Genomic DNA, 19398 nt, shown 5'->3' with positions numbered 1-19398 from the left:
TTTAACATTCTAATTATTTTTTACTTCATAAACATGATATTAATTTAAAAAAAATAATATTTTTCATGTTTGTACAATATAATTAAAATATAAAATATTTTTAAAAGAATATTTTTATATATAATCGTAATATTTTTTATGAATTTAAAAATCTAAAAAAATAGAATGATTTAGAATGATTTAACTTTAAATAAAGAATAATTTATCTTTAGTCAATATTTTTTATAAAAAAATTGAATGAATAATTTATGACAATTATGATTGTATAGATCCTATTCTTGTAAAATTATTGGTACATTGGCAATATGGGTGGGACATATTCTTCATCTATAGCATTTTGTCATCTCCAAAGTTAGTTCTTGCCTGATCTAATTTCATCGTTTGTTCAAACGATGGCTCCACCCGAGTAATAATCATCAACTCAAATTGAACCGATCAGTAGTTGAGATCTTTCTTATTTTTCGTTATCATAAGGTTTGTAAGTGATAATAAACTTAAGTAATAAAATTCACTAGTCATAATTTACAAATCACATAATATATTTTATAAAATTATATAAAATAAAATAAAATTTTGAATAAATATTTATATTTTTTCTATTGATTATTATTTAATATTACAATATATATTAATAGAAAATAAATCACAATCTAATATGTTAAATTATTCATTAGATTATTTAAAGTTTATATCGCTGAATTGAATCTATTTTCTTTTATATTTATATTCTACATAATTCCACGTAATTCATATATTCATAATTTTTAAATAACGATACATTAATGAATATAATATATTTACCTTAATATTTGACTTCTTTTAATAAATTTCTTATAAGATTTTTATATATATATATAAATGTTATATTTTTATTCTATTCTATTTAAATATAATTATTTTATGATATAAAAATTAATTATTTTTTCCCTTAATATGTTATTACATTGCGATTTAAAATCTATATACTATTTTAGTTTATATTTTTTATAGATAAATAAATAAAATTAATATATTACTCTTATTTATCAATCTATAAATAAAATATAAGTAAACGAATATTCACAATCCTTTGATACATATTAAGAATGTAATTTAAGAATGTAATAAAATATCGTATCTAATAAAATAAAATGTTACAAAATAATTTATTTTTTTAAAATATAATACTTGTAATATTATTATATTTAAATAATGAACGATATATCGATACCTAGCTTATTATATACACAGTAGCGATATATCGATCTTAAAATCACAGTGCACCAAATCGTCAAGATGGTGGCAAAGAATTCAAGGTTTAATAGGCGCGGTTCCTTTTGTTCGTTATTTGGACAAGCAAAGTGACATTGTAGCGTATAATAAACGATTTTAAATATCTATAAAAACAGCTGATTTCGATTTTGAAATTGTTGATACTTTTATGATCTGTTTTCTATTGGTTTACACGTCAGCTGACACATGTTTATGTACAACTTGAATGTACGCATGTAACGTGCATAAAATTTTATCTAAAAAGGTTGCCAAATCAAAACGGTCATTCTGAAAAATCTCATTCGAGAACAAAATGACGTTGCATATTATGGAAAAATTGAAAGATAAGGGGTGGTGCGTATACAAACTGATGTATTTCGTCATATTTATAAATGTCTTTTAAAAACAAATATTATTTTAAATTTGAACATATAAATATTTATAAATATTTGAATTAGGTATATTACAGATCATGGTTACAATAGTGCAAGTGATTCTGGAAGTGTTATTGACATACAAAAAATTATTAAACGATTATTGGATGTAAGACTAGCATTTTATAATTTTTTCTTAAAAAAAAAAAAAATAATATTTTTATATTTTAATTTTTTTTATTTATATAGCTTGATTTAAGAGAGATTGGTAGTGGTCAAGGAGATATAATTCAGGGTAATATTGTATTACAAATACAAAAAATACGTAATGTAGCTGCTCCTAAAAATAATGAAGAATCTCGTGCAGCTCCACGTTTATTAAAATTCTTTTTAACAGATGGTAAAAATAATTTTCAAGCTATTGAAATTGAACACATTTCATTTTTAAGGTACATCAAAATTTGACTAATTACATGTATAATCAATAATTATCCCTATATTCCAGTTTTCACAAAGAATTTATATTATGAATTTATATATTTATAGTTTAAATACACCTCCTGGTACAAAAATATTAATTGGTTGCGGAAATCTACCAATTTCTCATGGAATCATTTTATTAAGACCTTCAAATATAGCACAAGTACTTGGAGGAAAAGTAACAAATCTTGTAGAAAAATGGGAACTGAACAAAGTATGTATATCATTTCATTCTAGTATATATAGAACTAAGAAACATATTCTTTGTAATAGAAATTAGCATTACATATAAGAATGAGATCTGCAGAAGAAGGTGGTCCACCACCATGGATACCATTTGGGAAAAAAATTATAAAAGTCTCTGAACAAGACAAAAATTTTAAAGCTTTAGCAGAAAAAGAAAAATCTAGTAAAGAGAATGCTGAATTTGAAGCTCAACGTAAAGATGCTATAGCAGAAGCTTCTAAACAAGGCAGTAAAAAAGTTTTTGGAGGAGGAAATAAACAAGTACATTCTATTAGTTATCTATTATATTATTTAAATTTAAAAGAATTTTATTCTAACATAATTATTTTATAGCTTTTAGATCATAGTGTACAAAAAATTGTAGATCAAGGCTTTTCTATAGATCAAGCAGAATATGCCTTAAAAGTTAATCGAAATAACGTTGATAAAGCTTTAAAAAGTTTACAGAAAACAGATAATAAGCATAAGTATATCTATTTTCTTTTATTTCAATATATTCAATTAATAATTTTTTGATTATCGATTTTATTTCTATTATTAATTTCAGTACATTTAAAGAATCACGAGAATCGCGTGAACCTCGAAATAAACGATTCGATAAAAAAACCGAAGAAGGTAAACCAAGTAGCGGAAAAATCTCTCTTTTTGATTTTCTTGAAGATAAATTACCTTTACAATCTGAATCTACGGAATCAAGCAATCTATCCCAAAATAATTACACTCAAAATACAGAAAATAATTATGAAAAAATTGAATTTAAAAATAACGAATCACAAAGTGGGAAAAGTGGAAGGTAAATTTTATTATTATTAAAATTTTCTACAATTATAATTATAATGTAACTAAAATAAAAAATTTTTTTGTAGATCTCAAAAAGGAAATCGTGGATATCAAATTCCTCCAAGACTAGAAGAAAACAAGAATAGTAAAAAATCAAATTTTAATAATCCTACGACTCAATATTCACAATATAATGGAGGAAATCATTCTCAACAAAATAGACCACCAAGATTTCAAAGAAATCAAGATAATCATAGTTATACACAACAAGATTCTTTACATAAAACTTATCAAAAATCTCAATTAAATGATTCTCGAAATTCTAATGTACAAATACGTACAGAAGGAACAAATATTATGAATAATAGTAATTATTATAAAACTTCACAAGATCAACAAGGAAAACATTTCAGTGGCAGGAATTATAATCACTATGAGACTGATGTCAGGAATAGACAAATTTATGATGCTTCTTACGGTAGGCATAATCGAGCACAAGAAGATGGAACACATAGAGCTTATCCTGCAAACACAACTGATAAAAATTACAAAAACCAACTGAACAGATTTCAACCAAATGAGAATCCTGGTGGCAAAGGGACTTTAGGACCTAACAGCCAAAGGAGTCAGTATAATAATAATCAAAATACACATGTTTCTTTTACTGGCACTTGGGTTTGGCGTGTAGGTGATAAATGTTTGGCTAAATATTGGGAAGATAATAGAGTAAGATAATACAATTGTTTATAATAAAACTTTGTACTATAATATTTACGTTTAATTTTGATTAATATTTCTAAAATATAGTATTATAATGCGAAAGTAACTGGAGTATCAGACAGGACATGTGTTGTTCAATTTAAAGGATTTGAAAATTATGAAGAAGTGCTTCAAGTGGATTGTTTGCCTATAACAGATGATGTACGTAAAATATACATATGTTCTTAGTATTTTAAAAATAGTATTTAAAAATTGTATTTTATTGTAGAACCAAGTTGTTCAAGATTATGTTATGGATCAAAAACAAACAGATCAACGATTTAATAATAGACAGATGCGATACGAGCAAACTCAAAATCATATAAGTGGTAAATTTATAATTTTTTTATGATAATTATTTATATAAAATATATGAAAATGCAAATTATTTATAATAATTTCCATAGTAGGTATGGAATTTCGAAGAGGCGGAAGTGGTGTTGTTCCTGGAAATAAAGCTGTTTACAATAAAAAACGTAATCAACAAAGAAGCACACAACCTATTTATCAACCTCCGGCTCAACGATCTCAGAATTCTATGCCTATGAATACTCAAAATAATTCCATACTTTAATGTATTGTCAGTCATTTTTTTTTTTTTTTTAGTAAAAGTACTGAATGATGCTGAACTTAATAACTGTAGTTGTGTTGTTTTTAAAGACTGACCTTATGAGAAAAAAGTACTCCATACTTTTCATGTATGGTAATTTATATCATAGGTCAATCAATTAAAACGTGATGTAAACGAATTTTGTGCCACAAATAATTCATAAATGAAAGATGTAATAAATGTACAATTATAGTATGAATTATTTCCTTACACAGTGAAAGTGAAATTAATAATAAAAAATGTAAAAGTAAGATATTTATTATAAGAAACATCAAAGTATTTATATTGTAGAGAATAATCATGTGCTCTAATGTCAAAAGATTGTGCAGCATTTCAATATTTCGTCCAATTTCGCTAAAACATTAATACAATCTAAATGCATAATGTAAAAATTGTGCTGTATATTATTTGTAATTAATTTGTAATTACAGTTATTTAGAATGAATTACAGTTGTGAAAAACGAAAATACGTTTAAATTCATAAAAAATGTGAGTGCTTATTGTTTATCTATATTTAAGTTATACAAAAAACGTACATAATTAGCATAGAATATAATAAATATGATGTACGTATATTTTTTATATTTAATTTTAAAAGAAATTGATAAAAATATGTTCAATTAATTTCTCTCGGTTTGTCATCACATACAAAACAAAGATTAAATTTTGAAAGAAGAATAGATAGAATAAAATTATATAATTAACATTATTTATAGACTACTATAAATGAAGGAGTACAAACACAAACAAAGAGAGCAAAATAGAAGAATAGAGTTTTTTTGAGATGTTTTTGATACTCAAAAGATGGTGCTGATAGTATATTCTTATTTTTTTTATTTTTATTTTTCTTCTATTATTTTCTATTTTTTCTATATTATTTTTCATTTGTAACATTCTGAAAATGATGTTTTTCAATATTTCATTCTATTATTATTTTTCTAATATTAGTTTTCTACTTTTAACAGATAAAATATGAATAATCAATTTTTATTGTTTCTTTTTCAAAATATCTTAACTTTTAATATAAAAAATATACATTATATATATCATATTATCGGCTTTCTAATAAAATATATTTCTAATATATTATATATAAAATATATATGCGAATTTTGATATGAAGCATTATTAAGTGACAGTGGTAAAATTTAAACAAAATTTGAATTATGAATACAAAATTAGATTAGATAAAAATAGTAAAAATTGAATAAAGAATAATACTTGGAATAAATATTATAATATAAGAAATTTAAACATTTATGGTAAGGCCAAAAAATTTATGCTTTTTTTAATAAAAATTTTTATTATATTTTTTTATATATATTATAATATCACTAATAATTTAAAATATGTCACTAAATCTTTATCTATTTTAGTATTAGTTTAGTGATAGTCTTATATATATTGTTACAAATAAAATTGATTAAATCTTAGAAACATTTCAAATTGACAATTGAGATACGTTTTTAAGACGCCCTCTATTGAATCTGAAAAAATATAATAAATTTATATGTGGCAAACACGCCATGTCATTTCTATTTACAAATTTTGTAAATATATTTAATGTCAAAAAGATTAAATGTATTAAAAAAGTGCAATTTAATAAATGTGATTGAGACATCTATACAGTTTTATCACTCGGACGCTGGTAATGCCACATCTATCGGGAGGTTTCGGTGAACAGATAGAGGTTAGCTTTTCAAATTTGTCACCTGAAGCATTTTGTTATATAATATTTAATTAATAATTTTTAATTTTAGGATTATGAAGTATTAAACTTACTTGGAAAAGGAGGTTTCGCAAGTGTATATCGAGCAAAATGTCTTCGCAACGGTATAGAAGTTGCAATAAAAATGGTAATTTGAATGAGTTTTTAGGTTAAATATATATACATATATGAATGTATATTTATTCTATAAATAATTATAAATAATTTTAGATCGACAAAAAATTAATGCAAGCTGCTGGGATGGTGGATAGAGTACATCAAGAAGTAGCAATTCATTCAAAATTGAAAAATCCAGCTGTACTTGAATTGTATACTTTTTTTGAAGATGCTAACTATGTTTATTTGGTATTAGAATTATGTCACAATGGAGAACTTCAACGTTTTCTTAAATTACAAGGATCTCGTGCATTGCCTGAAGAACAAGGTATTAACAAATAAATTTTTGGTTTTGATTTTATTATTATTCAATACTTTTTATTTTTAGCTGGTCATATAATTAGACAAGTAGTACAAGGATTATTATATTTACATTCACATCGTATACTTCACAGAGATATGTCTCTGTCTAATTTGCTTTTAACCAGAGATATGCAAGTAGTAAGTAAAATTGTAAATTATTAATTTTATAATTGAATGTATTAAAAACAATTATTTTTTTATTGATAGAAAATAGCAGATTTTGGACTAGCTACTCAATTAACAAGACCTGATGAAAAACATTTAACTATGTGTGGCACTCCTAATTATATATCACCTGAGGTCTGTTAAATGATTTAAAAATATATAAACATTTAGAAAGATATATTCATATTACTTTTACTTTATTGAATTCATTTTTTATGTCATTATAGATAGCAACAAGATCATCTCATGGTTTGGAAGCAGATGTATGGAGTTTAGGATGCATGCTATATACTCTATTAGTTGGCAAACCTCCTTTTGATACAGATGCTGTTAAAAGTACTTTAACACGTGTAGTTATGGCTGATTATATTATGCCAGCTCATTTATCAGATAATGCTAAAGATCTAATAGATAAACTTTTAAAAAAAAATCCAAAAGATAGAATTCGTTTACGTGATATTCCGAAACATCCATTTATAATTAATTTAAAAAAAAATAAATTACATAGTGTAAGTAACAATTAAAATGATTAAGAAAGCTATTCATTTATTTATTGTAAATATTTATATTAATAGGAAAAGAATATGAATAAAGGATTGTTAGGAGATGGTATTGTTGATTCAGGAGTTGGAAGAACATTATCTTCATATGAGAGACCAAGAATACGTTCTAGATCGGAAGAAAGAACATCAACGATACCTAATGGTCTTATGTCTAATGGTTTTGGACCTATGATTAGTACAAAAAGCGAACCTTTATCTGAACCTATTATAAGAATGTATTCACGTAAAACAAATAGTATTGATTATCACGCTAAACAACAAAATTCCGTATTAGCCGGAATACCATTACCGCCACAGAGTAAAATCTTTTCTCAATATGAACAATATAGCAATTGTGATACAAATCAGGAGATTGACAAACATAAGAATGATAAGTATAGGAAAAAAGAAAAGACTGAAAATTGTTTTGAAAGTACCGAAAATGGTGGAAAATTACAAATTTCACCTCTGTCTACAGAAAGATTACAACCTACTAGACATAAGACAAAATATACAATTCTTACCATCTTAGATAATGGAGAAGTTTGCATTGAATTCATTAAACGTAGAAATGGCATAGTATGTATAAAAAATATAAATTTTAATTATCTTTTATATATAATCATCTTTTTTCTAGGAAAAAATAAGTGAAGTATGTCGAATATCTAGTGATGGTTTAAGAGTTATTCTCTATAAACCAACATCTTCAACAGATGTTGGTAATCAACCACTTCCATTACCAGCTCGTGGAGCAGACAGTATTTATTCATATGAAAATTTACCTTCCCGTCATCATAAAAAATATATATATGCTTCTCGTTTTATAAAACTTGTAAGAGCGAAAACTCCAAAAATAACTCTATATACTCAACGATCAAAATGTTTATTTATGGAAAATGGACCACATCCAAATTGTGAAGTTCATTTTTATAATGGAGTGAAGGTATAATAAATAAAATGAATTATAAAAATTAAAAAAATTAAAATATTTGTATTATTATAGGTTGAACGTATTGATGGTATTGTAAAAATAACAGAAAAAAGTGATGGTCCGATTTATATCGAGGGTGAATTTCCGCCGTATTTAGACGATTATTATGAACATTATTCAGAATGTTATAAACGTTGTTTATTGATAGAATCTACTTTTACATCTTTGGAAGCAGCCACAGATCATTCGTGTTTTCCTATCATTATTGGACGCAGGCCTAGTTCGGCCTTAAGTGATTCTCCTTGTTTACAAGGGAAAGAAAATATTTCGCATGCAACAAATAATACACCCGTAGTAAATAATTAATATAAAATTTTTATATAATATGTGTTACATATATATTGGTATTTTTCAATTTATTAATATTTCAGATGCCATCCTTTGATGCGAGTTCCGTTATTTCAACAGTAGCATCACGATCACGAAAAATGAATTCTGTACGAAATACTAGTAATAATAGTATTTATAAAATAGCCATCCCAGATATATGTACTGCAACACAATTATCTTCTGGAGATATCCATATTAATTATAAAGATGGTTCTTCTTTAATTGTAAATAAGAATATTTTATATTATATTATTAAAAATTAAAATATTACTATTATTATTATATAAAGAATATGACTTAATAAAAATTATTATTTTTAGGTCAGCAATGGCGGTGATATAATTTATGAAAGTAGTAATGGTACTGCTAGAAGATACAATCTGCATTATCAGCAAAATGTGGAAGTACCACATATTATTAAAGAAAAATTACGTCATTTGCCAACAGTTATTGAATATCTTGTTCAACCGAAACATAAGAATATCCGGTAGTTTTAATTTTTTAACTATATATTTAGACATAAAATATTTTGTATAAAATATATAGGGTGGTTCGAATGTATTCCAATTTTTCTTTAAAATCAATGCAAATATCAATTTTAATTTTTTTCTTTATCTTTTATTTTTTTAAATATATGAAAAGTAAATTGATATTTACATTAGTTTTGAAGAAAATAAATTGAAATATTTTTTGGACCAATTAAAGTAATATAATTATGATAATAGTGAAATAATTTTTATACAATTATCTACTACATATTTTTTAATTATGAATTATATAACGGATTTTTTGAATATAATAAAATAGATATATTTTATTTTATTTTTTTTTTTTTTTTTTTTTACATTTTTATACTTTAATTTTAATTTATAAAATTCTATGATATAAACAATTTAATATCTTTATATTATTATGTGTATGAGCGCGCGCATGCATATGTGATGTGGATGTGTGAAATTTAAATTCAAATGTGATTTTCCATCAAGTTTAAAATAAAACTATTTAACGTAATGCTAGTTATTTAATTTATTATAGCATTATTTTATTCAGCATAAAATTTTATTAACTAAAAAAATATATTGTATTATAACTATTATATATTCTATAATATTTTAAGAAAACAATAATTCCATTTACTTTTATCTTTTGTCGCCATATTGGTTTCTTTTAAAGAATTACCATAAAACAAGCGATGTTTCAAGAAAAAGAATATTTAATATAAAAATTAATAATTGTTGTATGAAATATTTTAAAGTAAATTGACTTATTCTTAAACTTAAATTATTTAAATAAATAAAATAAAAGATATTTTGATTAATTTTAATGAATAATTTAATATCAGTCTGTTAGTATCATAGTCTTTATAAACCAGTGGTATATAATGTACGGATGTGTAATTATGAGAAGTATGTGGGATGTTATTCACTAATACAATAGAATGACATTCAATTACGACATTAATTGAGAGAATTCTAGACTTGTAGTTTCAAAATCAACAACAGACAGTACCTATTAAAATAAACCTAACCTTGAACAACATTAAAACTAAAAAATGGGTAAGCAAAAAATTTGCAAAATATTTTTTATCGCATATGTTATAAAATGAAAAAAATAGATTTCTTTTTCGAATAGTAGTATTTGTTAGTAATGATTCAATACACCGGATAATCACATAAGATACACATCGTAATCTTATCTATCATATATAAGATTACTCATTCATCGTTTCAATCATAGTTTTACGGCAGACTTAAAACGAATGTTGAATATTAAATTCATAATTAAACATGAGAAATCAGCAAGATATAGGTGATATATTACCATTACGTAGACGGTTTGAAAGTAATATTAGTGTTGATAGATTTTCCGAAAAAAGTCTTCACGGGCTTTATTTTGATAATCGATCATGTAGTAAGTTTTTTAATATAAATTTATACGTAACAATAAAGATTAAAACAATAATCCTCTACACTATAAATTAATATAAAAATATTTATTTATATGTATTAATTATTAATAAATTTTTTTTTATTATTTATAGGAAGTATATGTAATGATTGTATGGCTAGAGTACCATATGCAACTCTTATTGCAACAATAATGTGTTGTTTAGGAGTAGGTATATTTTGTGGAACAATGTATAGAGGTGTCACATTGGGTTCTTTAATGATGGATCAGGTAAATCATCAATATAATTGTTTCCGTGAAATATCAATTATTTTCTTAATATAGTTATTAATAATCATATATTACAAGGTATTTCATTTACGTCTTGGATGGTTAGAAGCTGTTCAATTGATTTTTGCAACAATTGGTGCTAGTATGGCAGCTTTAGGCTTTATGATATTATGTGTTGGTTGTCTTGCTACTGGAGCTACAAGACATAAAGTATATAGAGCTTGGAGATCTAGAGTTGGTGGACGTATTTCTTGTGCTGTTGTATGTAATTTCTGTTATTAGTTATATTATCATAGTATGAAAGTATAATAAAAAGAATGATATGTTATATATTTTTTAGTTCATGACAATTACTTATATATTACAACTAGGTTGGCTTTTAATATTTGCATTCTTGGTTATAATTGCTTGGATTTTTACTATATTCTGGGGTTTATGCAGCAATCCTCGTGTTCAATCTCTTGATCAATGTATTGATTTTACTCAATTTAGTAAGTTATTGTTTATTTAATGATTTGTATAATTAGATTTCAAAATATTTCTTAATTAATCAGAGATTTTAAAAAAATTATATTTCATATAATTATACTTAAATTTTTTTTATAGGTTTTATATTCCCAAATAATACAAGAATAGAGGATATGAAAGTATGTGGACCACAAGAAGTGAAACTATTTTGTAAAGATTTTGTTGAAAAAGCAGTGGTTATGTTTATTTTGGCAACAATAGCTGCTATGTTGGTTGTATTAAGTCTCATACATTATTTGATGTGTTTATCTGCTAATTATGCACACATTAGAGATCATGAAAAGTTTCAAGAATTGCAAGAACTTCAGTACCTGCAAGATCCAGGAGATCCAGACTCTCCTCAACCTGGTATGGGAACTTTGAGTTCGCATCGTGCTAAAGATAGATTCTAGGATACGGCCCGCGAGATCTTCGCGATGAATCCTTTATAAAACATTGAAAATATCTATAAAAATTAATAAATATTTAATGTTATTCTTCTCTATGTACCTATACTCAGTATTCTACTAATTAATTAATATAATAGTAGTTTACTGATCGAAGATCTTGCGGGAACACTTTATGCCGTCCATTTTCTGCGACTGTCTTTAGCATTTATTTTTCTTAAAGTTATGAATTTATTAAATGACTAAAACAAAATATTTCATCTTTTATAATATTAATTTTTTTGATTATTTGTTGAACCTCTGTATTAGTATATAACATATAAAAACATTTCATTCCTCATACATATTTGTTAATTAAATATATTTTATTATATTTCAAACAAAATTGTACAATACTATAAACGTGCAAAATATAAACGCACAAAGAATATACTTTATAAACTATTTACTATATAAAGATATATATTGTATATCTTGATTCATATCAACAAATTTTTATTTGCAGTAATATATTACTTTATATTACAAATTTTTTTAATATTATATTCATAAGACTGTTTATTAACGCAAATTATTATATTGTGTTTAATATTATTCTTATAAGCATATTTTTAAGTAAAGTATTCAGCTTTTTTGTACCTTTTTAAAATAAGCTAAGGAAATTATTAATATTGTATATTGTTATTAAAAAAATTCTAATTATGCTGAAGGAAAAAGATTAAGAATTTTTATGTTCTTATTTATAATTGAATTTGTAATAAATAATAATGGTTTCTTTCAGCATAAATAATTATCTTATATCACAAATCTATTTTTTCTATATAATTGTCTGAAAAAAATCAAATTTATTGTAAAATGTTAAAAAGACAATAGAAAAATAGTTCAAATTATACTTTATGCGTAAATTTTAAATGTGCCAAATTTAATGTGACTTAAACAATAAAAAAATTGTTACATATAATATATATTATTTGCCAAGAGAAAAATTTTAAATGAATATTCTCAAAATAAATTTAATTTACAATAATTTTGTATTTGCTCAAATTGTTCGAAAATAATTCAAAGTTCTATTGAGCGTGCAATAAATTAAAACTGAATCACGTTATATATAAAAAATACATATCAAATTAAAAAAATACGTTTTATTTTATACGAATTAAAATAATATTATTATAAAAGTTGACGCACGAATTACATATAATAAAAAATGAATTTATTATAACTTTTCAGATACATTTTTATTTCTAATTATTTATATATGTCTGTAAGATTGAATAAAAAACATTTTCTAATACAATATAATATACATATTTAATTTTTAAAAATAGTTTAAAAATTAATTTGAGAATGCTGTAATCGTTTTATTACATATTAATAGACAAATATAATTTTTTTAGTATGTACAATTAATTACATTTTGTACAGTAATATATATTAATTAGATTACTCATCATCAAATTGGAGATCTAATTCCAGATCAAGAGCACTCATTTCTTGAAAAGTATTGATGAATGTATATCGCGAAAATATCATGTATAACTTTCGAAACCAAACATATTGAGATTTATGTGCAATCATACCTTTCTGTAAAAATAAATTATGTTATATATATATAATAACTATGAACAAAATAAATATATTTTTAACACACATTTTAGAACTTATATTTATTGTACACTTACTTTTATAATTTTTTTTTGATTATATGTTATTAAATACCAATATGAAGCAGTTAATAAACTAATTGGTAAATCTAAAAGTTGTACATATTTTCTAAATATATTTACAGATTCTAAAACATATAGTTTACAATCTGAAACAAATTTAAATTATTTAAAATTTTATCAAATTAAATAGTTTAATAAATAATAACACTTACAATATGGTACTTTTTTTTCTATGCATAATGCAGCTATGGCAAAATATAAAGAAATATGATTTTTATGTCTGCTTATACCATGCTTATCAAATGTTACAACTGCATTGATTTTATAACTTTCTATATATTGTAAAATAAATTCTGCCACTATCTCTGTTGGCCATTGTACATTTTGATCATCAGGTAACTCTGTACTCCTACACATGTATTTATTGAACTAAGATAGAAGATTAAAAGGATAATATTTAACTATACATTCAAATAATTAATAATAAATTATTTTGTACATCAAATAAATTAAGTATGTAATTTCTTACATTATTATAGTTACATTATCTTCAGGAATTCCTAATATTTTTGTACATTCCCATAACTCTTCTTTTCTTCTCTTATCACCGCCTAAAATAATATGTAAAGGTATTCTAATTCTTGAAATATTTTTATAAGAGATCAATAAACATACCATTACTAAGACAGAGAAGATAAATTTCACTAGCCTTGGATTTTGTAACCCAGTATACCAATGGACCAAAAAACATGACTTCATCATCAGGATGTGCTGTGACTAACAATATTCTAGCAGGTGGACCTGGAAGCTGCCATGCTGTGTGGCTAACTTTCTTCAGAATTGAATAGAGAAAAATACAAACGCAAAGATATGCGGTAATAGCTATTAACAATTGCCATGAAATTTCATTGATGTAAAACCACCACCAACAAATTATTTCATTAACTTGCATACTTAAATATTCCCTAATTAAATTGAAATCTATCATTTTGAATGATGTACAAAGTATTTCCACTTACTAATATTATGGTCCTGTCATATTTTTGAAAAAACACGCTATTCCATTAAAATTTGAGATAACATTTCTTTTATTTAAAAGACTTTGATAGGTTATGTTATACACAAACGAAATAATAGGATTGGACGCCATGCTTTTTTATAAATACACTATTATAATGTTCGTTATTTATTTTACTATTAAAATACTTTACTTTTTCAACATTCTTTCTTTCCTATATGTAACTTTTGATATTCCTTATATCAAATATTTGAATTTTTTTATAATTTTTAATCACATAATAAATATGCTTCAATTTTAATTCATTTTTCTATAACTTTTATTATTTAATACAATACTTATCATTCTCTTTCAATAAAATTTAAATTTTATTTAAATTATAATAAGGACATAACTGATTACGTTTTGCAAAGATTCATATAATATTTAAAAAAGTTCTTTTTTTTAAATAAATTTTTAAACGATCTTTTTACTATTTATAAATTTGTTTTTTTGTTATAAATGAATAAAAAAATATATACGATAATAAAATATTGATTTATGAAAGTTTATCCTTTTATTATTTTAAATACCGTAAGTTAATTGCAGATATTTTAACAGAATTACCAAGAAATAAAATTCCCTATGTTCAAAATTTTGATCACAAATTCTTTGAATCTTTTCTCTCTTTTATTGTTAAATTATTGCATTATAATTATTATTTATTTTAATTTATTTTAATTTATCAGAGCATTAAGTTACAAAATTTTTGTTTTTTTTTTTTATATAAATCAATTCTATATCATTGTGTATTATTTAATAACATGATATAAATAATTGACGTAGGTTATCTTTAATAAGTCTATGAAAGTTTATAAATAAAATTTATATCATGAACGAAATAAAAGAAATAAATATATATCGTGATACTCCTATTAGATATTTAGGTAAAACAAATAAAATTATCTATTTTATTATCGTAAATAATTTTTGTTTTCTTAAATAAATTGAATAATACATTATTTAAAAAAAATGTAATATATTATATATTATTAATTATTAATTATTTTTTTAGGATATGCAAATGAAATTGGAGAAGCTTTTAGGCCTATAATTCCACATTCAATTGTATGGTTTAGTTATACTGTAGCCAGTGGATATGTTCTTGCAGATACAATAAACAGTGGCTTTAACACTTATTCAGTAAGTTAAATGTAAAAGAAAATATTTATATATATTGAATATATAATTAATAAAAATATTACTATATAAATCATTTTATGTTTCAGAACAGTGTTACTACAAAATCAAAAAATGTTTTACTTTCTATGACAGACACTTTGTTATGGCAGTCATTTGCATCTGTAATTATTCCTGGTTACACAATAAACAGAGTTTGTGCTGCTGTACAATTTATACAAAAGAAAAGCAATAATACGCATTTAAAAAGTAGATGGATTCCAACTTTAATTGGTTTAGCAACTATACCTATTATAATACATCCTATAGATAACTTAGTAGAAGAAATAATGAATATTACATACAGAAAATGGATACGTTATTATCCAAAATGACCACCAATCAAAAATTATATCATAATTAGTATAATTAAATCAAATATTTCTGAGAATTGATTCAGTTTTCAAATGAAATAAAAGATGTTGCACTTATATATGTACAAAAATTATAATACAATTATACTTATTTTATTATACTATTGTACAAGTTGAATATTTTTATTTTGATACATATATATAGAAAATGCTTTGAAACATATATTTTAAATTAAAAACAGCTATAAAAAAAAAAATAAAATAAAATGTGTTATTAATATTTTTATTTTCTTTTATAATTTCATCCTTTATATATACCAGTTGATTAAAAATAATGTTTACAATAAAAAAAAATAAATGTAAATATGTAAATTTTTTTCAATATTATAATTTTAATTATATAATTTTAATTATATAATTATAATTTTTTTCAATCGCACAACAAAATTTTTAATAGTTTATTCTCATATACATTTATATAAATCCTGATGTCGGTATTGTAGTTCAAAATTAGAATGCGCGAAGTAGAGTTGTCAGATATATAGTCAGACGTCTTTTAAGATTTTGAATTAAATAAATAACAAACATTATATTGTTTATTTTCAAATTATATCAAATTATTGCCATATATAATAAAGAATAAATTATAATTTAATATATATTAAAAAAGTAATTGAAAAAGAATGAAAACAAATTAACATTGAAAGTTTTTAAAATATCTATAATGTAAGTATTTGATAATTTTTTATATAAAATGTTGATTTCTTCAATTAATCATAAGAGTTAAATAAACCGAAATGACTCGTTAGAAAATCAATAATAATTACATGGAAGATCGTAATTCATAGCCATGTTCATTTTCCCATTTATCGTCTTGTCGGGTCAGACGAGCCAACCACAGAACAATAGCTCGACATTGCGTAGGAACGAATAGCCTGTCATACCTGTGACATATATTTTTTTCGTCACAAGTACAATCACCATGTCAACCAAGAAGAAAAACTGATCGTATTTCTTTGCTCGCGGAACTAATATCGTGATTTTGTAAGATATTTTGTTCAAACTATGATTTTAAGTATGAATAGCATGTATATATATATATGTATATATATATAGATATATATATATACATATATATTAGGTTGAAATGAATTCTTTTTTGATTATGACATTTGTTTTCTTACTTTCTTTTTTTCAATTAATCATATATCTATGTAAATCACATATAAAAATTAAAATAAAATTAATATTTTCAAATTATTATCTTAAATTTGAATGACATTTAATCTTATATTATTGAAATGTGTTACAATCGAAATGTTTAGAGGTTAAGTAGAATTTAATTTGAGAAAGGATATCAATTTTTCGTTAATAATCGTAAATAATAAAATTTGAAAAGGTAATCCTTATATACTTACTGTATATTATAATACAATATGATTTACTATTAATCGAACTGCAAATAAAACATACAAAAAAGTACAACGCTTTTCGGATTGTGAAATTTCATGTATCTGTTTCGTAAAATTTATAACATAATAATAATGGAATGTATCGAAACGGAAGCATTTTGATATTAGTGATAATGTACAATCGACAGCTAATAATTGTGTAAATCATGTAACAATAAAATTTGAAAAGCTAATAACATTTTATCGCGAATATCATTGTACTGATCATTAACAGTTTCATGTACTGAAATTGATAAAGTTGTCAAGTAAGAATAATTTTATATAACAGATTCAAACTACTTTTCTATTCATACTTTATCAATCGATGTTTCTTTGAATTTATTCTTTTAATTTTTAATCGTTCGATAAATAAGAATGGAAAAATAAGAAAAGGAAATTTTGATTTTATAGGAAATTTTTAGAAGAATGTTTATTGCATTTACAGAAAGAGAATAAAATACAATGATCAATGGAATATCTACTTACTCAAATACCATGTTACGAATTGTCATATTCAGAGAATGGTTGATTTTTCACGAAACCCTATAATAATCTTGGCAGCTTTTCAGTAGTCTATAGTCTTGTAATAAGCTTAACCAGTCCAATGTAATTTATAGAAGCCACTTGTTTACGGCTAATTATGGTGGCACGCGGATGACCGTTATACTTTTTTTTTGTTGACATTTTTGTACGTTAAAATTCAATAGAATTTTTAAAATAATCAATTAATTAACACAAAAGTATAATTAAAATTGTTATTATATATATTTAAAAAAAGATTCACCGTGAAATATATGTATAATTCCTTCGAATCGTTCTCTGTGTAGTGAACAAATAATAGTCGTCAAACAATACGAAAGTCACGCGCGAATCCCGATCGGATCAGAACTGAGTCGTATTAAAAAAATATTAATCGCCTAATGTTTATCTCGAGAACGACATTGACGATATTTCATGATATATATAAAACAGAAATTTATTGATATCGATTCTTAAAACCAAACATCGAACAATAGCGCAAAGAGGTCCTTAATCGATAGAAAGCAATGCATTGCCTCGGTACACGCCTCCGTCACAAAACGAGCCTCGCGATAAGGTTATGTCTCGTGAATCGGACAGAGGGCGCATAAATACATGTACACAGGTAGGTATATACGCTATCGGCGCGAATAACAGAGGAAGCGAGAAAGAAGATTGACGTACGTTCGCGGAAAGGAAAGCGGCAAATAAAAAGAAAGAAGAAAGATGCCATGGCCTGAGATCAGGTAAATGGGAAGAAGCAAGAGAAGGAAATAAAAGGGAAAAGGAGAAGGTAGAGAAGCGAGAAGCGAGAAGCGAAGGGCGGAGGGGAGAAAAGAGGAATATTTCGCGGGCGCGAGTGGTAAAGATTCTCTGAAACCTGTGGCATTTCGCGAGGCACTCTTCTCTTCGGTATACGCCGAAGGGGGATCGATAGCGCGTCAGAGACGAGGAGAATCAGGCGGCAGGCTATTTCGAGCAACAACACGGCGGCAGAAGCAGCAGAAGCAGTAGCAACGACAGAAGCGTCCCGTCCGCCGCTAGAGATCCGCAGCCATTCCACGGCCATGTCTGCCGGCGCACGGGGTTGGCTACGCCCGAGCGGGGCCTAGCCAGCCAATGGAAACGGAGCACGGAAGGTCCCGCGCCGTGGTCGTGTCCAATGGGCGTAGCCCGTTCTAGCGAGGCGCGCGACGTCTGGTCGAAGTAGAGGGGGGCCCTCGCGGTTGTCACAGGTGCAGCCAGTTGGCTGGCGAACTCGAGGCGAGCGTGCTCGGGATCGTTGTGTTTCATGTTTCGTGTTGTTCGGTAAAGCACACCGTTTTTAACCGGTTTTATTTCTTCGATTTGTTCGCGTTCTCCTTGAGTCGCTTTATCATTTCGAGTTATATTTTTTCCGTTGC

At 24.9% G+C, this 19398-nt stretch overlaps 5 protein-coding genes across 8 annotated transcripts; 4 read left to right on the top strand and 1 right to left on the bottom strand.

Annotated features, from left to right (window-relative positions):
* The first annotated feature begins 1246 nt into the window (after nucleotides 1–1246).
* Nucleotides 1247–4967, top strand: LOC724775 (tudor domain-containing protein 3). 2 transcript variants are annotated; one of them, XM_006569075.3, is made up of 11 exons: nucleotides 1247–1605; nucleotides 1710–1794; nucleotides 1875–2074; nucleotides 2172–2319; nucleotides 2379–2612; nucleotides 2685–2818; nucleotides 2899–3144; nucleotides 3218–3857; nucleotides 3939–4052; nucleotides 4120–4219; nucleotides 4301–4967. In XM_006569075.3, the coding sequence occupies exons 1-11, from the start codon at nucleotides 1565–1567 to the stop codon at nucleotides 4462–4464; spliced, it is 2106 nt and encodes a 701-aa protein (XP_006569138.2). In that variant the 5' UTR covers nucleotides 1247–1564; the 3' UTR covers nucleotides 4465–4967. The 2 variants fall into 2 exon arrangements, with proteins under 2 accessions (XP_006569138.2, XP_001120674.3); XM_001120674.5 differs by having other exon boundaries at nucleotides 1248–1605; nucleotides 4298–4967.
* Nucleotides 4968–5972: 1005 nt separating this feature from the next.
* Nucleotides 5973–9301, top strand: LOC550739 (serine/threonine-protein kinase PLK4). 2 transcript variants are annotated; one of them, XM_006569076.3, is made up of 11 exons: nucleotides 5973–6190; nucleotides 6261–6356; nucleotides 6440–6653; nucleotides 6714–6826; nucleotides 6896–6988; nucleotides 7081–7362; nucleotides 7429–7974; nucleotides 8033–8338; nucleotides 8399–8677; nucleotides 8758–8940; nucleotides 9037–9301. In XM_006569076.3, exons 1-11 carry the CDS (start codon nucleotides 6152–6154, stop codon nucleotides 9205–9207), a joined length of 2322 nt encoding a protein of 773 aa, XP_006569139.2. In that variant the 5' UTR covers nucleotides 5973–6151; the 3' UTR covers nucleotides 9208–9301. The 2 variants fall into 2 exon arrangements, with proteins under 2 accessions (XP_006569139.2, XP_623133.4); XM_623130.6 differs by having other exon boundaries at nucleotides 5975–6190; nucleotides 8399–8680.
* A 573-nt stretch (nucleotides 9302–9874) lies between these two features.
* Nucleotides 9875–12236, top strand: LOC410844 (neuronal membrane glycoprotein M6-a). Of its 2 annotated transcripts, none has more exons than XM_006569077.2 (5): nucleotides 9875–10272; nucleotides 10758–10894; nucleotides 10973–11155; nucleotides 11235–11385; nucleotides 11501–12236. In XM_006569077.2, exons 1-5 carry the CDS (start codon nucleotides 10269–10271, stop codon nucleotides 11812–11814), a joined length of 789 nt encoding a protein of 262 aa, XP_006569140.1. In that variant the 5' UTR covers nucleotides 9875–10268; the 3' UTR covers nucleotides 11815–12236. The 2 variants fall into 2 exon arrangements, with proteins under 2 accessions (XP_006569140.1, XP_394320.2); XM_394320.7 differs by lacking the exon at nucleotides 9875–10272 and adding an exon at nucleotides 10383–10627.
* A 908-nt stretch (nucleotides 12237–13144) lies between these two features.
* On the bottom strand, nucleotides 13145–14783 carry LOC724648 (N-acetylglucosaminyl-phosphatidylinositol de-N-acetylase). The gene is made up of 5 exons (XM_001120540.5): nucleotides 14151–14783; nucleotides 14005–14086; nucleotides 13688–13884; nucleotides 13491–13621; nucleotides 13145–13392 (listed from the first exon to the last, which is right to left on the bottom strand). The coding sequence occupies exons 1-5, from the start codon at nucleotides 14461–14463 to the stop codon at nucleotides 13252–13254; spliced, it is 864 nt and encodes a 287-aa protein (XP_001120540.2). The 5' UTR covers nucleotides 14464–14783; the 3' UTR covers nucleotides 13145–13251.
* A 452-nt stretch (nucleotides 14784–15235) lies between these two features.
* Nucleotides 15236–16154, top strand: LOC724600 (mitochondrial fission process protein 1). The gene is made up of 3 exons (XM_001120497.5): nucleotides 15236–15419; nucleotides 15548–15675; nucleotides 15762–16154. Exons 1-3 carry the CDS (start codon nucleotides 15365–15367, stop codon nucleotides 16044–16046), a joined length of 468 nt encoding a protein of 155 aa, XP_001120497.1. The 5' UTR covers nucleotides 15236–15364; the 3' UTR covers nucleotides 16047–16154.
* Nucleotides 16155–19398: the final 3244 nt, after the last annotated feature.

The sequence above is a fragment of the Apis mellifera genome, linkage group LG2, assembly GCF_003254395.2.
Source record: "Apis mellifera strain DH4 linkage group LG2, Amel_HAv3.1, whole genome shotgun sequence".
Taxonomy (NCBI): domain Eukaryota; kingdom Metazoa; phylum Arthropoda; class Insecta; order Hymenoptera; family Apidae; genus Apis; species Apis mellifera.
Note: the sequence above shows the minus strand (reverse complement) of the source record. Positions and strands in the feature narration are given on the sequence as shown.

Bases quoted from the DNA above. Each gene is read 5' to 3' on its own strand.
- LOC724775 (XM_001120674.5), top strand. From the start codon at position 1,565: ATGACGTTGCATATTATGGAAAAATTGAAAGATAAGGGGTG. The intron at 2,320-2,378 runs GTATGTATATCA...TCTTTGTAATAG, and splicing joins AAAAATGGGAACTGAACAAA to AAATTAGCATTACATATAAG. The intron at 2,819-2,898 runs GTATATCTATTT...TATTAATTTCAG, and splicing joins AAAACAGATAATAAGCATAA to TACATTTAAAGAATCACGAG.
- LOC550739 (XM_623130.6), top strand. From the start codon at position 6,152: ATGCCACATCTATCGGGAGGTTTCGGTGAACAGATAGAG. The intron at 6,191-6,260 runs GTTAGCTTTTCA...TTTTAATTTTAG, and splicing joins GTTTCGGTGAACAGATAGAG to GATTATGAAGTATTAAACTT. The intron at 6,989-7,080 runs GTCTGTTAAATG...ATGTCATTATAG, and splicing joins CTAATTATATATCACCTGAG to ATAGCAACAAGATCATCTCA.
- LOC410844 (XM_394320.7), top strand. From the start codon at position 10,504: ATGAGAAATCAGCAAGATATAGGTGATATATTACCATTACGTAGACGG. The intron at 10,628-10,757 runs GTAAGTTTTTTA...TATTATTTATAG, and splicing joins TTTTGATAATCGATCATGTA to GAAGTATATGTAATGATTGT. The intron at 11,386-11,500 runs GTAAGTTATTGT...TTTTTTTTATAG, and splicing joins TATTGATTTTACTCAATTTA to GTTTTATATTCCCAAATAAT.
- LOC724648 (XM_001120540.5), bottom strand. From the start codon at position 14,463: ATGATAGATTTCAATTTAATTAGGGAATATTTAAGTATGCAAGTTAAT. The intron at 14,087-14,150 runs GTATGTTTATTG...ATATTATTTTAG, and splicing joins TCTTCTCTGTCTTAGTAATG to GCGGTGATAAGAGAAGAAAA. The intron at 13,885-14,004 runs GTAAGAAATTAC...ATACATGTGTAG, and splicing joins GATAATGTAACTATAATAAT to GAGTACAGAGTTACCTGATG.
- LOC724600 (XM_001120497.5), top strand. From the start codon at position 15,365: ATGAACGAAATAAAAGAAATAAATATATATCGTGATACTCCTATTAGA. The intron at 15,420-15,547 runs GTAAAACAAATA...TTATTTTTTTAG, and splicing joins TACTCCTATTAGATATTTAG to GATATGCAAATGAAATTGGA. The intron at 15,676-15,761 runs GTAAGTTAAATG...TTTATGTTTCAG, and splicing joins GTGGCTTTAACACTTATTCA to AACAGTGTTACTACAAAATC.